This window comes from Lagenorhynchus albirostris, chromosome 2, assembly GCF_949774975.1.
Source record: "Lagenorhynchus albirostris chromosome 2, mLagAlb1.1, whole genome shotgun sequence".
In the NCBI taxonomy this organism is placed as follows: Eukaryota; Metazoa; Chordata; class Mammalia; order Artiodactyla; family Delphinidae; genus Lagenorhynchus; species Lagenorhynchus albirostris.
In genome coordinates this window covers 141,271,660-141,291,013 of record NC_083096.1, presented here as the reverse complement: position 1 = coordinate 141,291,013, position 19,354 = coordinate 141,271,660, and the positions used below count along the sequence as shown (strand labels likewise).

At 43.0% G+C, this 19,354-nt stretch overlaps 1 protein-coding gene across 3 annotated transcripts in view; it reads right to left on the bottom strand.

The window, feature by feature from the left end:
- Positions 1-18,151, bottom strand: part of YIPF1 (Yip1 domain family member 1) — a 35,014-nt gene extending 16,863 nt beyond the window's left edge. For 2 of the 3 annotated variants that reach the window (XM_060140018.1, XM_060140020.1), the window contains exons 1-7: positions 18,036-18,144; positions 17,677-17,749; positions 17,226-17,304; positions 13,007-13,170; positions 8,433-8,513; positions 8,070-8,157; positions 1,845-1,961 (exon numbers count right to left, since the gene is read on the bottom strand). In XM_060140018.1, the coding sequence (XP_059996001.1) occupies positions 1,845-1,961; positions 8,070-8,157; positions 8,433-8,513; positions 13,007-13,170; positions 17,226-17,256 (481 nt within the window). In that variant the 5' untranslated portion in view covers positions 17,257-17,304; positions 17,677-17,749; positions 18,036-18,144. Of the gene's footprint in view, positions 1-1,844; positions 1,962-8,069; positions 8,158-8,432; positions 8,514-13,006; positions 13,171-17,225; positions 17,305-17,676; positions 17,750-18,035 lie in introns of all 3 variants that reach the window. The other variant, XM_060140019.1, reaches the window with a different exon arrangement.
- Between the last annotated feature and the right edge of the window lie 1,203 nt (positions 18,152-19,354).

The window sequence follows — 19,354 nt, the reverse complement described above, 5'->3', positions numbered from 1 at the left end:
GTAGAAGCGGGACATGACCTTGGATGTATGACCTATAATCTTTACATAAAATGGAAAAATATTTATTGATCGAGTCAATGACTATCTTACTGGCACATACATCCCATGACTCCCACTGGGATGCCCGGCCAAACACGATAAGAACAGACAAGGACCCCTGACCCCTGACCCCTGCCCTCCCCGCTCCCCCCACAGCTTCCACACCCTCAGGCAGGGTGATTCACTCCTCTTCTCTGTCAATATACCTCTACAGACTTCTGATATAGAAATTAACACATACCATTTATTACAGCAATATCCATTTACCTGTTTTTCTTTACTTAACCACTGAGCTACTTGAAGGCATATTGATAGTTCATGGATAACATTTATTGAGTTAAACTTAAACCAAGGTTACTTGACAAATGGAGTTGGGACTGAATCCAGGTCTGACTCCATAATGGAGGAGAGAAGAAGGGAAAATGGGCATGGAGGGTAGAGGGGACGAAAGGAAGGCTACATGGACGTACACACAGGTAAATACGTTTCTCTACAGACACACAGATATGTGTACATACATATATAGCAATAGTTAATTTTACTGAACTCTTTTTGTACAAGGCACTATTCTAACCTCTTTACATACATCACTTCTTTATTCTTACAATAGCGCTATAATATAGGTATTCTTATTCCCATTTCACTGATAAGGAATCTGAGGCCAAGAGAGATGAAATCATTTGCCCAGCAAGGTAGAAGCTAGTGAATGGTGGAGCTGGAGCCTGAAGCCGATGGCCTGGTTCCCGAGCCCATGCTCTTATACAGCCTTTCAACAGGAGAGCAGGCCAGAAGGGACGGAGGGAGGGAAGGAGAGAATGGAGAAAGTGGCACAGGCCAATCTCCTGCAGAGCCAAACACCTCCAGCTTGGGGTGGCTGACATCTGCAAATCCCTCAAAGCTGTTTGGTTTTTTTTCCCCAGCTATCCAATACTGCCACCAGAAAGGACGTTTTAAACTAAGCACGTCATCCACAAGCCCATCACTAGGACACGTTCACTTCTGCATTCTCCCTCCTGGGCCTTGACGATTTGTAAACTTCTCTTTAACAAAGCTGCTAACAGCACTGGCCTAAGTCTGTTTTTTTATTTTGTGTGTGGTACGCGGGCCTCTCACTGTTGTGGTCTCTCCCGTTGCGGAGCACAGGCTCCGGACACGCAGGCTCAGCGGCCATGGCTCACAGGCCCAGCCGCTCCGCGGCATGTGGGATCCTCCCAGACTGGGGCACGAACCCGCGTCCCCTGCATCGGCAGACGGACTCTCAACCACTGTGCCACCAGGGAAGCCCCCGGCCTAAGTGTGGATTATGAGTTTTCCATGTTGCTCTAAGTGCTTCATAATTAATGGCTACAGACCCAGCTAGCTGAGTCATCATGCCTTAAATAACAATGCCCCTATTGTTTCCAACATTTGGATAATACAAATAATGCTACAGTGGAGACTTTCACGCACACTGCTTTTTACTTATTTTGTACATTTTTCTTTGGATAAATTCCGATTGCTATGGGGCCTTGCCTTACAGTATTCCAAAAGAGTATATGGATTCACAATATTGAATATACTTAATGCCACTGAACCACACACTTAAAAATGGTTAAAATGGTACATTGTAGGTTATATATATTTTACCACAATAGAAAATAAAAAGACTATGTGGATTTATATAGACAGATGATTAATTTTGAGCCCTTAAATACAGAAAAAAAGGGCTGCAGGACCTACAGACAGGGGTCTAAGAGCTCAGTGGGTAGAAAGAACTCACGGTTACCAACTAACAGCATTCCAAATGAGTCAAGCTATTCACCAACCTTTTCGGAATTCGGGCACATAATGGTATGTCTTCCTTCCCAGATGGATTAAGAAGTTGGAAAGATTCCCACTAATTGCTATGGCGAAGACCAACGTGGCACATATCCAAAAGGGGCCTGCAAAGCAAACCAGAAAATTCAGACAAGAAAATGAAGAACCAGCTTTTAGGCTCTCACAAAATAGTTTCTTATCTCCCTCACCCTATTCATGTGAGGTGAATATGAATTTTAGATGGAATCTAAAGGGAAGGGAAAATGAATTTTAGATGGAATCAGTACTCGTTTAGTGGGGATTTTCTTTTTTCAAAGGTCAAACATGCAACTCAGTAATTAGCTGCCTTAAAGACAAGGGGGATTGAAATGCACAGACCAAAACACCTTCCATGAATAAAGACACTGATTTGCTTATAGTTTCTTGTATTGGAGGATCATCAAAAAAAATTTATGGACATTTTGTTAAACCTTCACCATCAGGATACAGGAAGCAAAGGTTACTTCCTTGACATAAGTACCAAATGTTAATGCCAGAGAAAAATATTTTAAATCAGATAGGTCCTTTGTTGTCTAAATGGAAGAGTAGGGCAAGCAGAACACTTTAGGAAAGGGTTCATTTAATCTAACAAATCACCGTGTATGTGTATGTGTGTCTTTATTTTTTTTCTTTTTTTTTAATCAAAAAGTAATACATGCACATAGTTCAAAAGGCACAAAAAGGGAATATAGAGAAAAGTAAAATTCCTTTCCTCTCTGTTCCCTAGCTATGCATTTTGCTTCCACAGAGCTCACCACTGTAACCAGTTTCTGGTGAATCCTGCCAGAGATTCCTATACACATATAAGCAAATGCATATTTGTGTGTGTGTGTGTGTGTGCACGCGCTTTATACAAACGCTAACAAGCATATGTATTTCCACCTTATTATGTTCTGGAGATTCTACTATAGCTATTCATAAAAATCAGCTAATTCTTTTTTAGTGATTATAAAAAATTCCGCTAAGTGGATGAGCGCACCATGCTTTGTAAATCCCTTTCATTATTTCGCTTGATTTCATGAACACCATCCTTGTTTCTCCCCAGCTAGAAAAAGGACTATTAGAACAAATACAATTTTTAAATTTAGAGATTTTAATAAATTTTATGAATTTCATTTTTCAATTTCACTAATATTCTGCAATATCTTTTGGGATAACTGCAGGCACCTCGACATATAAAATTAAGAAAATTATTGTGTTGGGGGAGATGACTAGCAGAAATGCATGAGCACTTTTCGAAGTCAAGTTGCTTCCTTAAGGTGGGAAAGGGAGCGCAAGCACTTGGCTGGGAGGCTCCGAAGAGCCACCAACATCAGCTTCCCAAGGAGTGCCATTTACTCACTAGCCTGCAGGCGCCCTGATATAGCCAAGGATTAGATCCTGTTCACTGTATTATTCTGAGTGACTAACACATAAAATATTTAACAACAACAAAAAAAAAACCCTACAACCAACAACAATAATTTAAAAATCCCCAAAAGCTTTATTGAACAAATGAACAAAACTGACGTGCTGTTGATGGGCTGAGACCATCAAAGCATGCGACCACAAGTGGTCAAAATATTATAGTACCCGTAACTAGAAAGCAGAGACTATCGGATCCTGTCAGCCATTATTTACTAAATACCTACTATCCTCTGGGCCCTGGGCTGGTGCTGGGGACACAGTGATGTGTGACAGACACAGTTGCTGCCTCTGGTGCACTCAGGCACACAGGAAGCTTGGCCTCTAGAGAAACACAACCACCTGCTTGGCCTCTAGGGAAACACAACCACCAGGCCTGCCACAATGCTTCATTCTGTCTTCTTTCTTCCTCATTCCTGCCAAATTCCTACTCTAATTATGGGGTGGGGTGGGAGGGAGCATTAATTTAGTTTTTATTGTGCATTTTATGTTATAAAATATTTCTAACATACAGAAAAGCCCCAAAATGATACAACAAAGTGGTATACCCATCATGCCTCTTTTTCAAATCTTTCTAATGCTGTCATACTACTTATATCCTTCTACAACACGCTTTTTTTTTAATTGACTATCGTTCTGAGATGTATCCATGTTGATGCTTATAGATCACATTCATTTCTAAAACCTACAAAATTCCGTATATGAACACACCATAATTTACTGATCCATGCTCCTGCGATGAATATTTTGGTCATTTCTAAATATTTGCTATTACAAGCAATGCTGAGGTAATGAATAATAATATTCTTCAACATGCCTTCTTGTATATATGCGAGTTTCTCTAAGACTATTTATCTAGGAGTAGAGCTGCTAAGTTGTAGGGTATGAGCATCTTCAAACTGCTCCAATTTGTGGCACCAGTTACATACCCACCCACATTATACAAAAGTTCTCCTTGCTCCACATTCTTGGCAATAGTTGGTATCAATGTTTATGAAAGCTGACTTAGAGTAGGTCATTCCTCTGTTCAGACCCTTCGATGGCATCTCATTCAAGCAAAAGCCAAAGTCTTCACTTGCTTACAAGACCCTACATGATGTGCCCCTCCACACTGTCCCTCTGACTTCAGCCACTAGACACCCTTGTTCACTTTGGCCTAGTCACACTAGACTCTTCACTATTCTTTGAGCACATGAGGCAAGTTCCTGCCCCAGGGCCTTTGCACGTGCTGAGCTCTCTGTTTCAAATGCTCTTCCCTGAGATACCTATATGTATTGCTCCCAGTTCCTTCAGGCATTTACTCAATAAATTTAAAAAGTTTTTAAATTTCAAATCCACCCACCTACACAAACATTTACTGTCTTTCTTCTCTGCTTTTAAATTTTCACCTTAGCATTTATCACTAGCACACTATGTATTGATATTTTACCTATTTTCTTTGTCTATTGTTAAACTTAGATTATAAACTCCCTCAGGGCAGGGATTTTTGTGTGTTATTTACTACTGTACCTCCAGTGCCTAGAAGAGTAAGTGTTCCGTGTTTGTTGAATTAATTGAATGAATGAATGAAGACAAGCCAATCTGTATGCTTCCTAAAATAATGGACATAAATAATATCCTGTTTTTTATTTCAGGTAGGGATAACCATCTTTTCCTATATTTATTGGCCATTTGGGTTTCCTTTTCTGTGAATTGCTCATTTTCCCCCAGAACTTATACTTGGTTTTATTCTCATAATCGGTAGGTATCCTACATGTACACTTGCTTTGCATCCTTTGTGGGTTATGTGCATTGAAATATTATCTCTGGTCTGTGGTTTATTTATTTTTTACCTTGCTTACGGTTTATTTTGTGGTGTAGAAATTTTTATTTATTTTTTTGGCTGTGTTAGATCTTCGTTGCTGTGCATGGGCTTTCTCTAGTTGCGGTGAGCGGGGGCTATTCTTCGATGTGGTGCGCAGGCTTCTCATTGCGGTGGCTTCTCTTGTTGCGGAGCACGGGCTCTAGGCGTGCAGGCTTCAGGAGTTGTGGCAGGTGGGCTCAGTAGTTGTGGCTTGCGGGCTCTAGAGCTCAGGCTCAGTAGCTGTGGCGCACGGGCTTAGCTGCTCTGCGGCATGTGGGATCTTCCCGGGCCAGGGCTCGAACCCGTGTCCCTTGCATCGGCAGGCAGATTCTTAACCACTGCACTACCAGGGAAGCCCAGAAATTTTAAATTTTAGTTTAAATGTAGTCAAATTCATCAGTCTTTCCCTCAGATTCTGCAGACTGGCTCTTCTGTCATCTTGTTCCTGACCACTTTCCTCCAACCCACCCCACGAGGCCCAGCCCTCTCTGCTAGAAAACACTTTACCGATATTGTACCTTCTTTTTTTAACCATGTCTATGGGCTTGTGAGATTAGTAGGATGCTTTGGGTTCGTATCCTGGCCTTGTCACGAGAGACAGCCAAACACAGTGATGAAGAATATGGATTATGAGCTACAGTACTGATTTGAATCCTCCGCCACTTACGGGCTGCGTGATCTTAGGCCAATTGCTAGACTTCTATGCCACACAGTGTCCTCATCTATACAATGGGGATAATAATAGTACCTACTTCATAAAGTTGGGGTTATTATGAGGATTACATGAGTTAATACAGGTTGTTCCCTAATAACAGTGTCTGGCATATATCAAGCATTCTATGTGTGTTTGCTATTATTATTGTTGTTGTTGTTGTTGCTAACTCTGTGACTATGGGCAGGCTGTCCTCCCCGAACCTCAATTTTTCTCTTTTGTAAGATAAGGCTACCTTGGAGCGTGGGAAATAAAACAGTGTAACACAGTAAAACAGTGCTGAACTCCATGCTTGGCACCTGTTACGTGCTCAACAAACGCTGGGGTCCCTCTCTTCTTTCTCCTTGGGGATGGAGATCATGACTTTATCTTTGAATCCTCAGTCTCTAGCACAAAATAAGGTGCTCAAAAACTGCTTGAGTACCTACTCTGCACCAAGCCCTCTGCCAGGTGCTGACGACGTGGACTCCTCAGACACAGAGTCTGCTTCTCAAGAAGTTCTCAGGCTAGAAGTAAGGATGAATGAGAGCTAGAAAGAAATGCCACCTTGGAAACCTTTGGCTGAGAGGCCTGGGCCAAGGCAATGGTTTTCACACTATGCTCACTGGAGCTCCACCAATTCCATGGACATCTGGACGGAACTTCTGTGTCTGTCCCTGAGGGAGGAAGCTGAGTGGAAGGGAGACTTTCCTCAACCTCCATCAGAGCTGCTCCACTTTGACTGGTTTTAAATATTGGACATCCATGCCATTTGATGAAAAGGTTCTGTAGCTTAAAAGCACCGGTCTAACAGAATAAATGGGGGCTTTTACATAAAACTGAACTAGGAGCTAGTTCTACATTTTTTTTGGAGGGGGGGCCATGCTGTGTAACTTGCGGGATCTTAGTTCCAGGAACGGAACCTGTGGCCCCTGCAATGGAAGCTCAGAGTCCTAACCACTGGACCACCAGGGAATTCCCTACTTTTACTTTTTAACTGATGTATAGTTGATTTACAATATTACATAAGTTTCAAGTGTACAACACAGTGAGTCACAATTTTTAAAGGTTACATTCCATTTATAGTTATTATAAAATATTTGCTATATTCCCTGTGCTGCATAGTATATCCTTATAGCTTATTTATTTCATACTTAACTAGTTTGTACCTCTTAATCCCCTAGCCCTTATCTTGACCCTCCTCCCTTCCCTCTACCCACTGGTGACTACTAGTTTGTTCTCTATATCTGTGAGTCTGTATCTTTTTTGTTAGATTCACTAGTTTGTTTTAGTGTTTAGATTCCACATATAAGTGATACCATATAGCATTTGTCTTTCTCTGTCTGACATATCTCACTAAGCATTAACACCCTCCAAGTTCATCCATGATGTTTCAAATCCCAGTTTTAGTTTTCTCACATGGAAAACAGGGATAAGAGTACTTAATACATAGCCTTGTTGAAAAGGATTAAAGAGTGTATGTAGTGATTGGCGCACAATAGATTCTCCTGAATTCCTTTTCCTCTTATAATCAGCAAGTATAATCACTCTAAAACTTAATGTTTAGGATTGAGCATATATATTACTGAACCCCACTGAGCACCAGCTTCCTCTTTTGAAAAACGGGGATAATAATACCTACCCAAAGGTTGATGCAAGAATTAAGTGTGCCCGTGTGCACCAAGTCTTTCGTACAGCACCTGCAAACAGAAGCACTCAGAGCCGCCGGCTCTCTTCTCCCCTCAAACACGGGCCACCGTTATTGGAACCCTTTCCTTCAGGATCACTGGATGGACCTCTGATCCCTTCTCGGATAGCAGGGAGGTCGGAATGACATTATCCCCTGGCCCATCCTCTTACAGACTTTCAAGGGGAAGCCAGCCTGTGCAGAGCTGGAACTCAGCACATCATGAATAAGCATGAGAGAAGCTCCTCCACATTCACCCCCACCACGAAATCCTCTAAAATTAAAATCAACAATCTCCTCTTACACAAGTGACTTAATCTGTCTTGAATTTGTAATGTCATTTGAAGACTTTCAAAGGACATACTATTACTTGTCATCAGCGCATTAATAGAACATACAATTGCATTTTCTCCAAATTCTTTGCAACAGTTGCTACCAAAGCTCAGAAGAGTCAAATAAAACACCACATGCCCCACCAACAGTGCGCTTCTCCGACTTTCCAGGCAACCCGCACACTCACCTGGGCTTAGCTGGGACATGGAAAAGAATCAAAACAGCACTATACATACCGTAGAGATCTGGGTTGCTGCGGATATACAACCTCACGAAGTTTTTTCCTGGTATTGGCAAAAGAGACCCCTTTATTCTGTCAAAGACCTGCAAAACAGCACAGCAGTTAAGTCTACTGAAGATTTTTTTTCTTAAAGTTTAATAAGTTTGCACTGCAAAACTGAAACTCAGTGATTAGAGCTTTTATTATTTACTTAGTATTTTTTTTATTATTTCATTTAGTACTTTCAAATGCTAATTGACCTTTTACTTTTGAAGACCATATCCAGTATACAAAACCTTTCACGTTACTCGATTGTTTAACCATAGAAGGAACAAGTCTGCATTATACGACAAAAGAAAGGTAAATCTGGTTTACAAACCTGGTAAGTGTCTACATCAAAGAATGTTTGATAGTATTCAAATGTCCAGAAGGGGGAGCTTTTCTTCTGTCCAGCAAGTAACTGTCAGAGGTAAAATAAAAAACGTAATGAACACAGAAGCAATTTCCTTATTCTAGCTACCCACAGAAAGAGAGAGGGTCTAATGGAAAATCAAGATGTACGAAAGACATAACTCTTCTGCATTCATCAATCAAATTTACCACAGCCACGCCCAATTCTCAGCCTGACATAAAAGCATCAGTTCTGAAGACACACCAAAAGGTTTCAAATCCTGGTCCCTCCACTAAGGGATGGCTTCATCAAATCACTAGACTCATCTCAGTCTTCCTTATCTAAAAAGTACAGGTGGGCTTCCCTGGTGGCGCAGTGGTTGAGAGTCCGCCTGCTGATGCAGGGGATGCGGGTTCGTGCTCCGGTCCGGGAGGATCCCACATGCCGCGGAGCGGCTGGGCCCGTGAGCCATGGCCGCTGAGCCTGCGCGTCCGGAGCCTGTGCTCCGCAACAGGAGAGGCCACAACAGTGAGAGGCCCGTGTACCGCAAAGAAGTATATAAAATAATTTTAAAAATAAAAAGTACAAGTAAGAAGATCTACCTTATAGGATAATAGGAAGGACTAGCTTAATTACTATGCAAAACAACATATATATGTATATACACACACACAAACATGTACCTACAGAAGGCAGTCAGTATAAATATCTTTTCCCCTTCCTCCGCTTCAACATCCTCACTACTATCACCACCTGAATTCTCAAAAATCTGATATACTGACTCACTCTAAAGAATTAAAAACTTAAAATATACTGCTCTAACAAAAAACCAAAATTCCTATTTAGAAAAGGTGCACTAGGAGGGTCACGCCTGTACCAAGAGCACAGCTCTCTACAGAAGAATGCACGCCCCATGCCAGGAAGTGTGACTGTCATCCTCAGATATCTGAAGAGGATTCATACAGCAAAAAGTACAGATGCACTCTAAGGACCTTTGCAAGACGAGGGAAGGTACTATAGGCAGATATTTTTTGTTCACTATAAGGAAAATTTTTCCACCATTAAAGTTTAACAAAAGTGGTAGGGGCTGCTTTCCATGGTCATGAGCAGCCTGCTCCTAGAGGTATTCAAGTGCTGTCTTTCTGACATACCACGGACAGCATTAATATCTTGAGAGGGAAGCTGAAATACAGTAAGTCCCCTGTATACGAACAAGTTCCATGCCGAGAGTGCGTTTGGAAATCCAATTTGTTCCTAAGTCCAACAAAGTTAGCCTAGGTGCCCAACGAACACAATCAGCTATACAGTACTGCACTGTAATAGGTTTATAATACTTTTCACACAAATACATGAAAAACAAACACAAAAAATAAAGAAAACTTTTTTTTTTTTTTTTTGCGGTACGCGGGCCTCTCACTGTTGTGGCCTCTCCCGTTGTAGAGCACAGGCTCCGGACGCGCAGGCTCAGCGGCCATGGCTCATGGGCCCAGCCACTCCGCGGCATGTGGGATCTTCCCGGACCAGGGCACGAACCCGCGTCCCTGCATCGGCAGGCGGACTCTCAACCACTGCGCCACCAGGGAAGCCCAAGAAAACATTTTTAATCTTACAGTACAGTACCTTGAAAAGTACAGTAGTACAGTATAACAGCTGGCATACAGGGGCTGGCACTGAGTGAACAGGCAAGAAGAGTTACTGACTGGAGGAGGGAGAGGAGGTGGGAGATGGTAGAGCTGAAGGATCTTCAGCAATAGGACACGGAGGGCAAGGTGCAATTTCACTCACTCCTGCCACTGATGGCACAGGTTCTGGTTCCTTGCTGCATTCAATTCTATCTACCCTCTTAAAAAAACGATCCAGTAATGTCTGGGTAGTACTGTACCAGCTATATCACCGCTGCTTTTACGCTTGCTTCTGGACATCCTGGGCTTGAAATAAAGATACTACACTCTATACAGTACTGTACAGTAAAGTTCACAAAAGCACAAACACTTGTAGAGGATGCACACATGTGACAATGTACGCCAGACACATGAACTTACATGACTGGACATGCGAACACACGTTCGAATCTTTGAAAGTTTGCAACTTGAAGGTTCGTATGTAGGGGACTTATTGTAGAGGAAACTGCAGATTCTTTCCAACTCTAATATTGCAAGATACTGAACACCAGAGACCCATGTTCCATAAGCTAGGTCAAGAAATTCTGTCACTATCATAGAATATTGGTAACCTCTTCCCGATACCCTGACGAAATTAGGATAATGGATATGATGTTTTCAGTTTTAAGATTTTTTCCCTATACGTTTCTTCTTAAAGTTTTGATGGCTGCTGTTGTTCAGTGTGATGGTAAATTTTATGTGTCAACTTGGCTGGGCCATGATGCCAGATATTTGACCAAACATTGTTCTGGATGTTTCTGTAAGGGTGTTTTTGGATGAGCTTTACATTTAAATTGGTGGACTTTTTGAATAAAGCAGATTGCCCTCCATAATGTGGGTGGACCACAGCCAATCAGGTGAAGGCCTGAAGAGAACCAAAGGCTGTGACCCCCTGAGCAAGAGGGACTCCTCCAGCAGATGCCCTCAGACTTCATCTGCAATATCAGCTCTTCCTACTTCTCCAGCACAATGCCTTTGGATTCAAATTCTCTTTCCTGAGTCTCCAGCCTGCCAGCATCCTCCATCAGATTTTGGACTCACCAAGCATCCACAATCATGTGAACCAATTTAAAAAAAAGTAAATCTCTTTCTCTACATATACATATCCTATTGATCTATTTCTCTGGAGAACCGCAACTAATTAATACACTCAGTTATACTAAAAATCATTCCTGTATCCTGAGGGTGCCAACGACTTTGATAAGCACTTAACATACACTACTCTAATACAGAGGGACTCAGAGTGCCTTGCTTTAAAGTTCCATGTGCACCTGCCAGTTGTGTGTCCTGGGGCAAGTCCCTTAAAGTCTGTGCCTCCGGTTTCTCATTTACAAAATGAAGCTGAGAATAGTTCCTTGTGTAGGGTTGTTTTAAGGATTAAATGAGATGATCCAAGTAAGGAACTTTAAATGGTACCTGGCAGCTATTAAACACTGAATAAATATTAGCTCTTGTGATGATAATGATGACAATAGTCAGTATACTATTTTCTTATATTTCCAATGAGGAAATCCAGGTTTAGGGAAATAAAGTACCTTATCCAAGACCACAGAGCTATTACTACTGGGCAGACCTGGATTCAAACTCAGGCTCCTAAGTCTGAGCTCTTGCCACAATATCTAGTACACAATGCTATTTAATCTGACATACACTTTGGTACTTATTTTGATATTGCATGGAGTTCCACGAAGAGCACTCGCCACTCCGCTATTTCATGAGCCTGTGAACACACTGCTATAAACTGAGTACTCCTCTAGTGAATCACGATGATGATCCATTTATAAAATATTACTAGAAATACTGTTTTTCTGGAATGCACCAACAGTGTACATGCAAGTACATTTTTGTGATCAAAAACAGCTCTGATATTCAAGATTCAACCAGATGCAGAAACCTAGAACTCTCCATAGAATCTTCCCTCTCTTCCTCACCCCTTTTCCACCAAGTCCTAGTGAGCCCATCTGCTAAACATCCGTATCCAGTTCTAGTTCAGGCCACTTCAGTCTCCTACCTGGTTTTCTGGCCTCTGGTCCGTCTCCCACCAACTCATACTCCACAGGGCCACTGTATCTTAAATATCTTTAAACGCATCTAGTCATATTGTTTAAAATCTTTCAACGGCTCCCAACAGTTTTCAGAATACAATTCATACTCAGGGGGTTGAGTCCTTGCCTATCTGTGAGCCTCATCTCCTGTCTCCACCTATATTTTGCTCCCAACCTACATGAAGATGGAAGATGTGCTTTCTGTACCATGTTCCGTCATGCCTCTGTGACGTCACCAAAACTGTTCCCTTTGCCCAGATCACCTTCCACACCTTCTTCCTGGGTTCGCCTATTCTTTCAACAAGATTCAGTTTAAATGTCACCGCCTCCAGGAAGCCTTCTGTAACCCCCTTGTCTCTGCTCCCACAACCCCAGCATGCTTCCCATGGGTAACAATGGTCTGTTTGCTTGTCTGTTTCTCCCCCAAGGCAGTTTTACCTTGATTTACATGATTTACCTTCGTGTCACCACTGCTTGGCATTCTACCTGGCACACAGGAGACAGTGAATAAATGTGTGAGCGAGGTTCTTAAAAGTTAAAAGAGTAAGCTGGGACGAAGTGAGACAGTGGCATAGACTTATATACACTACGAAATGTAAAACAGATAGCTAGTGGGAAGCAGCTGCATAGCACAGGGTGATCAGCTCGGTGCTTTGTGACCACCTAGAGGGATGGGATAGGGCGGGTGGGAGGGAGATGCAAGAGGGAGGAGATATGGGGATATATGTATGTGTATAGCTTATTCACTTTGTTATAAAGCAGAAACTAACACACCATTGTAAAGCAATTATACTCCAATAAAGATGTTAAAAAAAAAAGGTAAAAGAAAAAAACAATTTAAAAGACAAGTTCAAACCTCAGTTTTGTCAGAGTCATCATTTCCTAGTAACTCATCATCCTCTTCTCTCCCTGAGCCTCCTGGGGGTCCTGGCTGGTGTTTTGGGGTTTCACCAGGATCCTCGATGCTTATTGTGGTGGCATCTGGGTGTGCTGCTAGAGAAGTGGCTGTATTACCAAATTCTGAAATCAATTAGAGTACAAGGGTATCAGTGACCTTACCCACACTGGAAATGCCATACTTTTAATTTAAAGACAAGCTGTTACAACCTCAGCTTTGCTATAGACCCTATCTGAGACAAGTGGCAAAAGGCTCTGAAAAAAAATCTCATCTAGAAATCAAGCTGACAAAGAAAAATGATTATGAAAACAACAGAATTTGAAGTCAGACCAGAATTTTAGTCCTGGCTCAGTTACTTACTAAGTATTCAAGCCTGAGTAACTTAACCTCTATAAGCTTCAGTGTTTTCATCTATACGATAGGGAGAATAATATTTATTTTCAGGAATTTTGAGAAAGTTAGGAATATTACTCAAGTAAAGCCCTTAGCAGAGTGCCTGGCCAGTAGCAGGTAACCAATCTAACCCTCTCTTCTTTGATTCAAGTTCAAAAAAACTTAATGGAAGTTATTTTTTCCAATAAGTCCTATGTAATCACTACAGAAAACACGAGGACGAAAATTAAAGTAGAGGGCTTCCCTGGTGGCGCAGTGGTTGAGAGTCCGCCTGCCGATGCAGGGGACACGGGTTCGTGCCCCGGTCCGGGAAGATCCCACATGCCGCGGAGCGGCTGGGCCTGTGAGCCATGGCTGCTGAGCCTGCACGTCCGGAGCCTGTGCTCCGCAACAGGAGAGGCCACGACAGTGAGAGGCCCGTGTACCGCAAAAAAAAAAAAAAAAAAAAAGTAGAAACAACAGAATAAAAATCACTCTTAGTCCCATCCACATAAAAGCAAACACTATTAACTTTTGGTATATTTCCTTTTCTCTCTAGAGTAAATTCATGCCAGTGATGATCATTCACTCAACAAATATTTACTGCGTGCCTACAGTGTACCAAGTACTGATTTAGGATGCGACCGTACTATGTAAACAATGTTGTACCCTGCTCCATCTGCCAGGGATTATAGAAAAAATTATTTTTTTCATATTATATCAGTCTTTAAAATGATCAGTTATGTGGCTACATAACAGCTCATCAGCTGGAGGTGGGAACAGTAGGAGAGAGACACCACAAGTTAACACAATGATTCCACTGTTATTGGATGTTTGGGTGCTTCTTGTTTTTCATTAGTACAAATAACACTGTAAGGAGCATCTGTGAGGAGAAAGCTTTTGGGGTTATTGCCTTAGTATGAACACTATCAGTGTGATCACCAGGTCAAAGGGTGCAGACCATCTTTAAGGCTCTTGAGCCATCCTGCTAAACTGTTCTCCAAAAGAACCTCACCTATTCATGTCCACCAGCAATGATTGTGACTTCCTGTCTCTGGGCATCCTAACAAACTTTATTTAGCTGCTCTTAGATAAAATTTAGGGCAGCTGTGGAATTTGGCAGGACTCAGGAAGGAGGCCAGCAGGGCACCACTGTAACACTATGATCATGGCAGTAGGATGGGGCTCTTGGATAATCGAGCCCAATCTTACTGCCTTTCAGCTACGCAAATAGTTTTATGGAGAGAATTAAAGTGACTGAAGTTAATACGGTGGCTGATCCGTAACAACTACTCAAGCTTCAGTCTCCCATGTTTTGGCAGCATGAGGCTCTGGAATGAGAGGGTCCTCTGTTTAAGCTAAGACTCTAGCACTCCATGACCTTGGGCAAATCACTCCATATCTCTGAGTCTCTGTTTCTTCAACTATAAAAAGTAGACAATACTTATCTCGCAGAGAGATTTTGAGGATGATATGAGATAATAAATACTGTTATTGCTATCATTTACTGACTGGACAGGGCACTGACATTTAAAAAGATGGTTATAACTTTGCCTGAGGGAATCAGTCCAAGGAAGATATATTTAAGTTTCATATTTTAAAAACAGTAGTTTACCAGGGGAAATGACATGCCAGAAGGAGGAACAGAGAGTGTCACTTTAGAGGTATCAAGTCCAAAGAGGTTCAAGAGATGATAACTCATCTAGTTGATGGGATTAGGAAAGGCTACTTGGAAAAGGTGCCGTATGAGAAGGATGGCCAGAAGCAGTGGGCATGGCATCTCAGGCAAAGAGTATGGGATGAGCAAGACCCAGAAGACAGAAAACGTGTTCCATGTGTGAAGAACAGCAGATGGAAAATCTGATTTTAATGTAGGATGTGTGTACCTTGCACATGACTATTCACATATTCTGCTCTGTATTAGTTATTCTTGTCCACCTCAGTGCCTTGAGGGCAAGACTGGTTTCTTATTTCTGCCACCAACATTATCTGCTTCTACATCCTACGCTATGTTTTGCCTCTGTTCCTTTCCTGACACAATGTCTCCCACCTGCAGGGCCCTGACCTTCACGTTTTCATTTAACACTACCATTTTTCCTCGGAGAAGCTTTCCACGACCCCCACAGCACCCTGTGTTCTTTTCTAAAGAGCCAAGTCTTTAACATGGTGTAGAAAGTCCTGTGTGACTTGGCTCCTACTTCCTCTCAAACCTCACCTTGTGACAGGCCTCCCCCACCATCTGTGCTCTGGTACTCTGGCCTTCTTTTAATTCCTTGGGAAAGAAAATGAAACAGACTTCCTCCCTTCTCAAGTACTCTGCACGTGCTGTTCTTTACACTTGAACTTTCTTGCACTGTACTCCCAGATAGGATGACCAAGGAAGGCCTCTGGAATGAAGTGAGATTTAAGCAGAGCAAGGGAACAAGCCATGTGGCTATCTGGACTAAGAATGTCCCAAACAGAAGGATGGCTCAAAAACCCTAAGCTGTTAGTGTACCTGGCATCTAGGAGGGACAGTGATGAGGCCCATGTGGGTAGGCAGAGAGAAAGGGCTAGAGTAGCAGGAGATGAAATCAGAGGCAGTGGAGGCCTGGATCATGTAGGGCCTCCTAAGCACAGAAAGGGCTCTGCCTTCCACTCCTAGTGAGATGGGAGCCACCGGAAGTTTTAGAAGGAATGACGTGATCTGACTTGGTTTTAAAGGTCTACTCTGGCTGCAAAATACAGACTGTAGGGGGGTAAGGGAGGATGCAGGAAGACCTGAAGGAAGGTAAGGGCTATAATCCAGACGTAAGGTGATGGTGACCTTGAGCACAGTGGGATAGCGGTAGAGGTGGCGAGAAGTGGTCAGATGCTGGTTGTATTTTGCAGATGGAACTGACAGTATTGGCCAATGAAGTGGATTTCTCTTTAAACATCGTATCTCTTCCTTAGATAGTAGTAAGATAGCATATGTTGTGATGCCTGGGTTCAAACCCAGCTTTACCACTTACTATAACCTTTAAGCAAATGACTTAATTTTCCTGTGCTTCAGTTTCCTCATTGGTAAAATAGGGAGAATAAAATAACTATTTCATAAAGTTGACATAAGGAGTAAATGAGTAAATATTTGTAAAGCACTTAGAACACTGCCTGCCATTTAGGAAATACTATACAAGTGTTTACAAGGCAAATGAGCGTTCGTCAATCCCCAGCTTAGGTCAGGCTCTGGGTTGTGAGTTATGAACTTTTCCTCCAGCACTTTCATAGTTTATAGATATATATTTAAATGATCATTTAACAAATAAATGTCTCCCTCCCTACACTGAGAGCTTCATAAGGGAAGAAATTGTTCACTCTTCTACCCTGGTAACTAGAACAATTCCCTGGTTCATGGTCACACTCATGAGAGATTTACTGAGTCAGTGAAGGAATGACCTGATCACATTTCATTATAATTATCTTTTTACACTTTTATCTACTCTACCAGTGTAAAAAGCTTCTCCTTTATCTTTTGATCTCCTGTATCTAGCAGAATTCTAAGCACAAAACAGGTGCTCAATAAATGCGTGTTGAACTAAACCAAGAACTCTATAAACATTTTCTGTAATCACTGCACTAAATGTATGATATTATCAATCTGAAGGGCTGTTTGGCAAAAAAGAACAGCTGATGTGAACAAACAGAATAACCTGACTGTGGCAAACATTCTTTTACCAAGATGTCTGAAATAATCTTCTTTAATACATGCACCAGCATAGCAACGGAAATTCTGCTGTGACTACAGAAATACTGATCATAAAAGGTGGGCACCCAACGGATGTACCTTCAAACTGCAAGTCATCTACAGCTGCCATTCAGCCAAGGGTCTTCTCCCAATTATTAGGAAGATAATTTGCAGAGGTCTAAAAAGGAAAAATAAATAAATTTCATATGATAACATTAAAAAATCTACAAACGAATCTTATTTCAGCATTAGAAATGGTATTGCTTTTCCTTGCGTCCTTTTTTAGTGGAATCCGATAGGTTTATATAAAGATAACCATTTAGCATCAGATACTATTAAAACCGTTATAAAAAAAAAACTAATGGTGGGGGGCTCCACTGGTTCCATGCAATCTCACTGTGTGCGTGTTTAGGGGCCAGGTGCAGCCTGGAGATGGAAGAATGAGGAAGGGGAGGCTGGGGTTTGAGAGAAGTGTTTATGAGGGCAGTGGAGAGCAAAGGCTGTCAGCCTAGCCAGTGGTTAAGGGCACAGGCTCTGGAATCGAACAGACCTGGGTTTGATTCCCGATTCTGCTGCTTCTGGCCGTAACACTGTGGGCTCCTGGGGGGCCTCAATTTTCTCATCTGTAAAATGGGTTCATAATTGTACCTACTCACACGATACTGGGTGCCATTAACAGAGGCAAGTAAGTGTAAGGCGCTTAGTGCATAGCGAAGCAATTAGTAGGCGCTGGAGTGATGGGGACCCTACAGCCTGGGGCACCGTGAGTCCAGGACGGTCAGGGAAAGAGCTACCCAAGAACCACGGACAGTGTTTTAGGAGGAGAAGCTGGGCCGCAGCGGCCCGGGTGGGCAGGAGATCCCGAGCTCCCTCAGCCCCGAGCCGGCCCCACAGACCCCGCCACCTCACCTCGCGGGGCTCGGCGTCCAGCTGGTGCGAGGAAGCTTCGGACCTCAGATTCCTCGAGCAGGCTCTGTTGCCGCCGAGTTGCCGGAAACCGGAGATCCGAGGGGCAGACCTTCTCCACCTCCTCCGGGTAGAGCCCCGCCTCCTTAAAAAGACAGCACCTCCCGGAGACGCCGCTTCCCGAGACCTCTGCGGGCAACTGTACCGAAGCTCGCTTCGTCTGCGGCCCCTCGAAGGGCTAGGCTTCGGCTCTTAAAGAGGCAGGTGGCGCTGGGCGGACCGGTGGGGACGTGAGAGGGTCCGCCTTGGCTCACCTCGCTCCGGGGGTGGGGGGCGCAGAGAATTCTGGGTTTACTTTATGTTTGGTTATACCTCTTTTCTTATTGAAATATAAAGTAGCGTAACGGAAGACGATTGTGAAAAGAAAAAAATGTCATCACTCTCCCCATTCTTTTTTGGCCATAAAAATTTAATTAACCAGTGAGGGAGAACGAGTCAATTAGTTTTTGAGTGTTGAATCAGTGATCTAGGGAAGGATGATGTCTGTTCCTAGGGACACCCCCCGTAAGTGAGGTAATTTTTTCCTTCACTCCTGCGACGGTCTACCTTATGCCCTTGGAGCAGTGAGGGGTGACTGGAGATTGGCCTCACTCCCCGCTCTGTCCCCGCCTCGGCATCTGACCACCACCTTGACTATAGCAGGGGCCCAGTAAACGACGGTGAAGTTGCACTGAGTGAGCCGGTGAGAAACATTTTGCCCCGCCGCCGGTCTTTGCTTGGTTATCACCTACACAACCCTCCAGCTGTCGGTACCCTTTCCTCCTCCTAGGGAGAGCCTGCCTTCGCCTCCCAGGACTTCTTTTGCTCCCATAGTCCCCTGTGCTTGCTTAAACCATGGCAGTTGTTATTGTTTGCCTATCTTTGCCGGCGTGGGAGTGCTTTGGGGGGAAGGATCAGGAATGACTCTGGTCTCCAGGTCCTCAAGGCAGCCCAGAACCAGGGACACGATAGTTGCTCACTGAAGGTTAACTGTAGAGCGATCAAGTTCTGGCTGTCTGAGCAGCATAAGCCAAATTCACTGCCTACACAAGGTGGAACCTTTGACTTTGGCCTCACTACACTGGGCCCTTATGGTCAATCGGAATGGCTTATTACATCTGACTAATAAAATAGTTACACACATACGGAGCGTATTTATTGAACTGACACTGTGATCAGGCTTTATACATGCAGATCTCTAATTCTCAGAACAATCCAGCAAGCTTGAGGTGATTATCCTCATTTTATAAAGAGAAAGCTGGGGCTTCCCTGGTGGCGCAGTG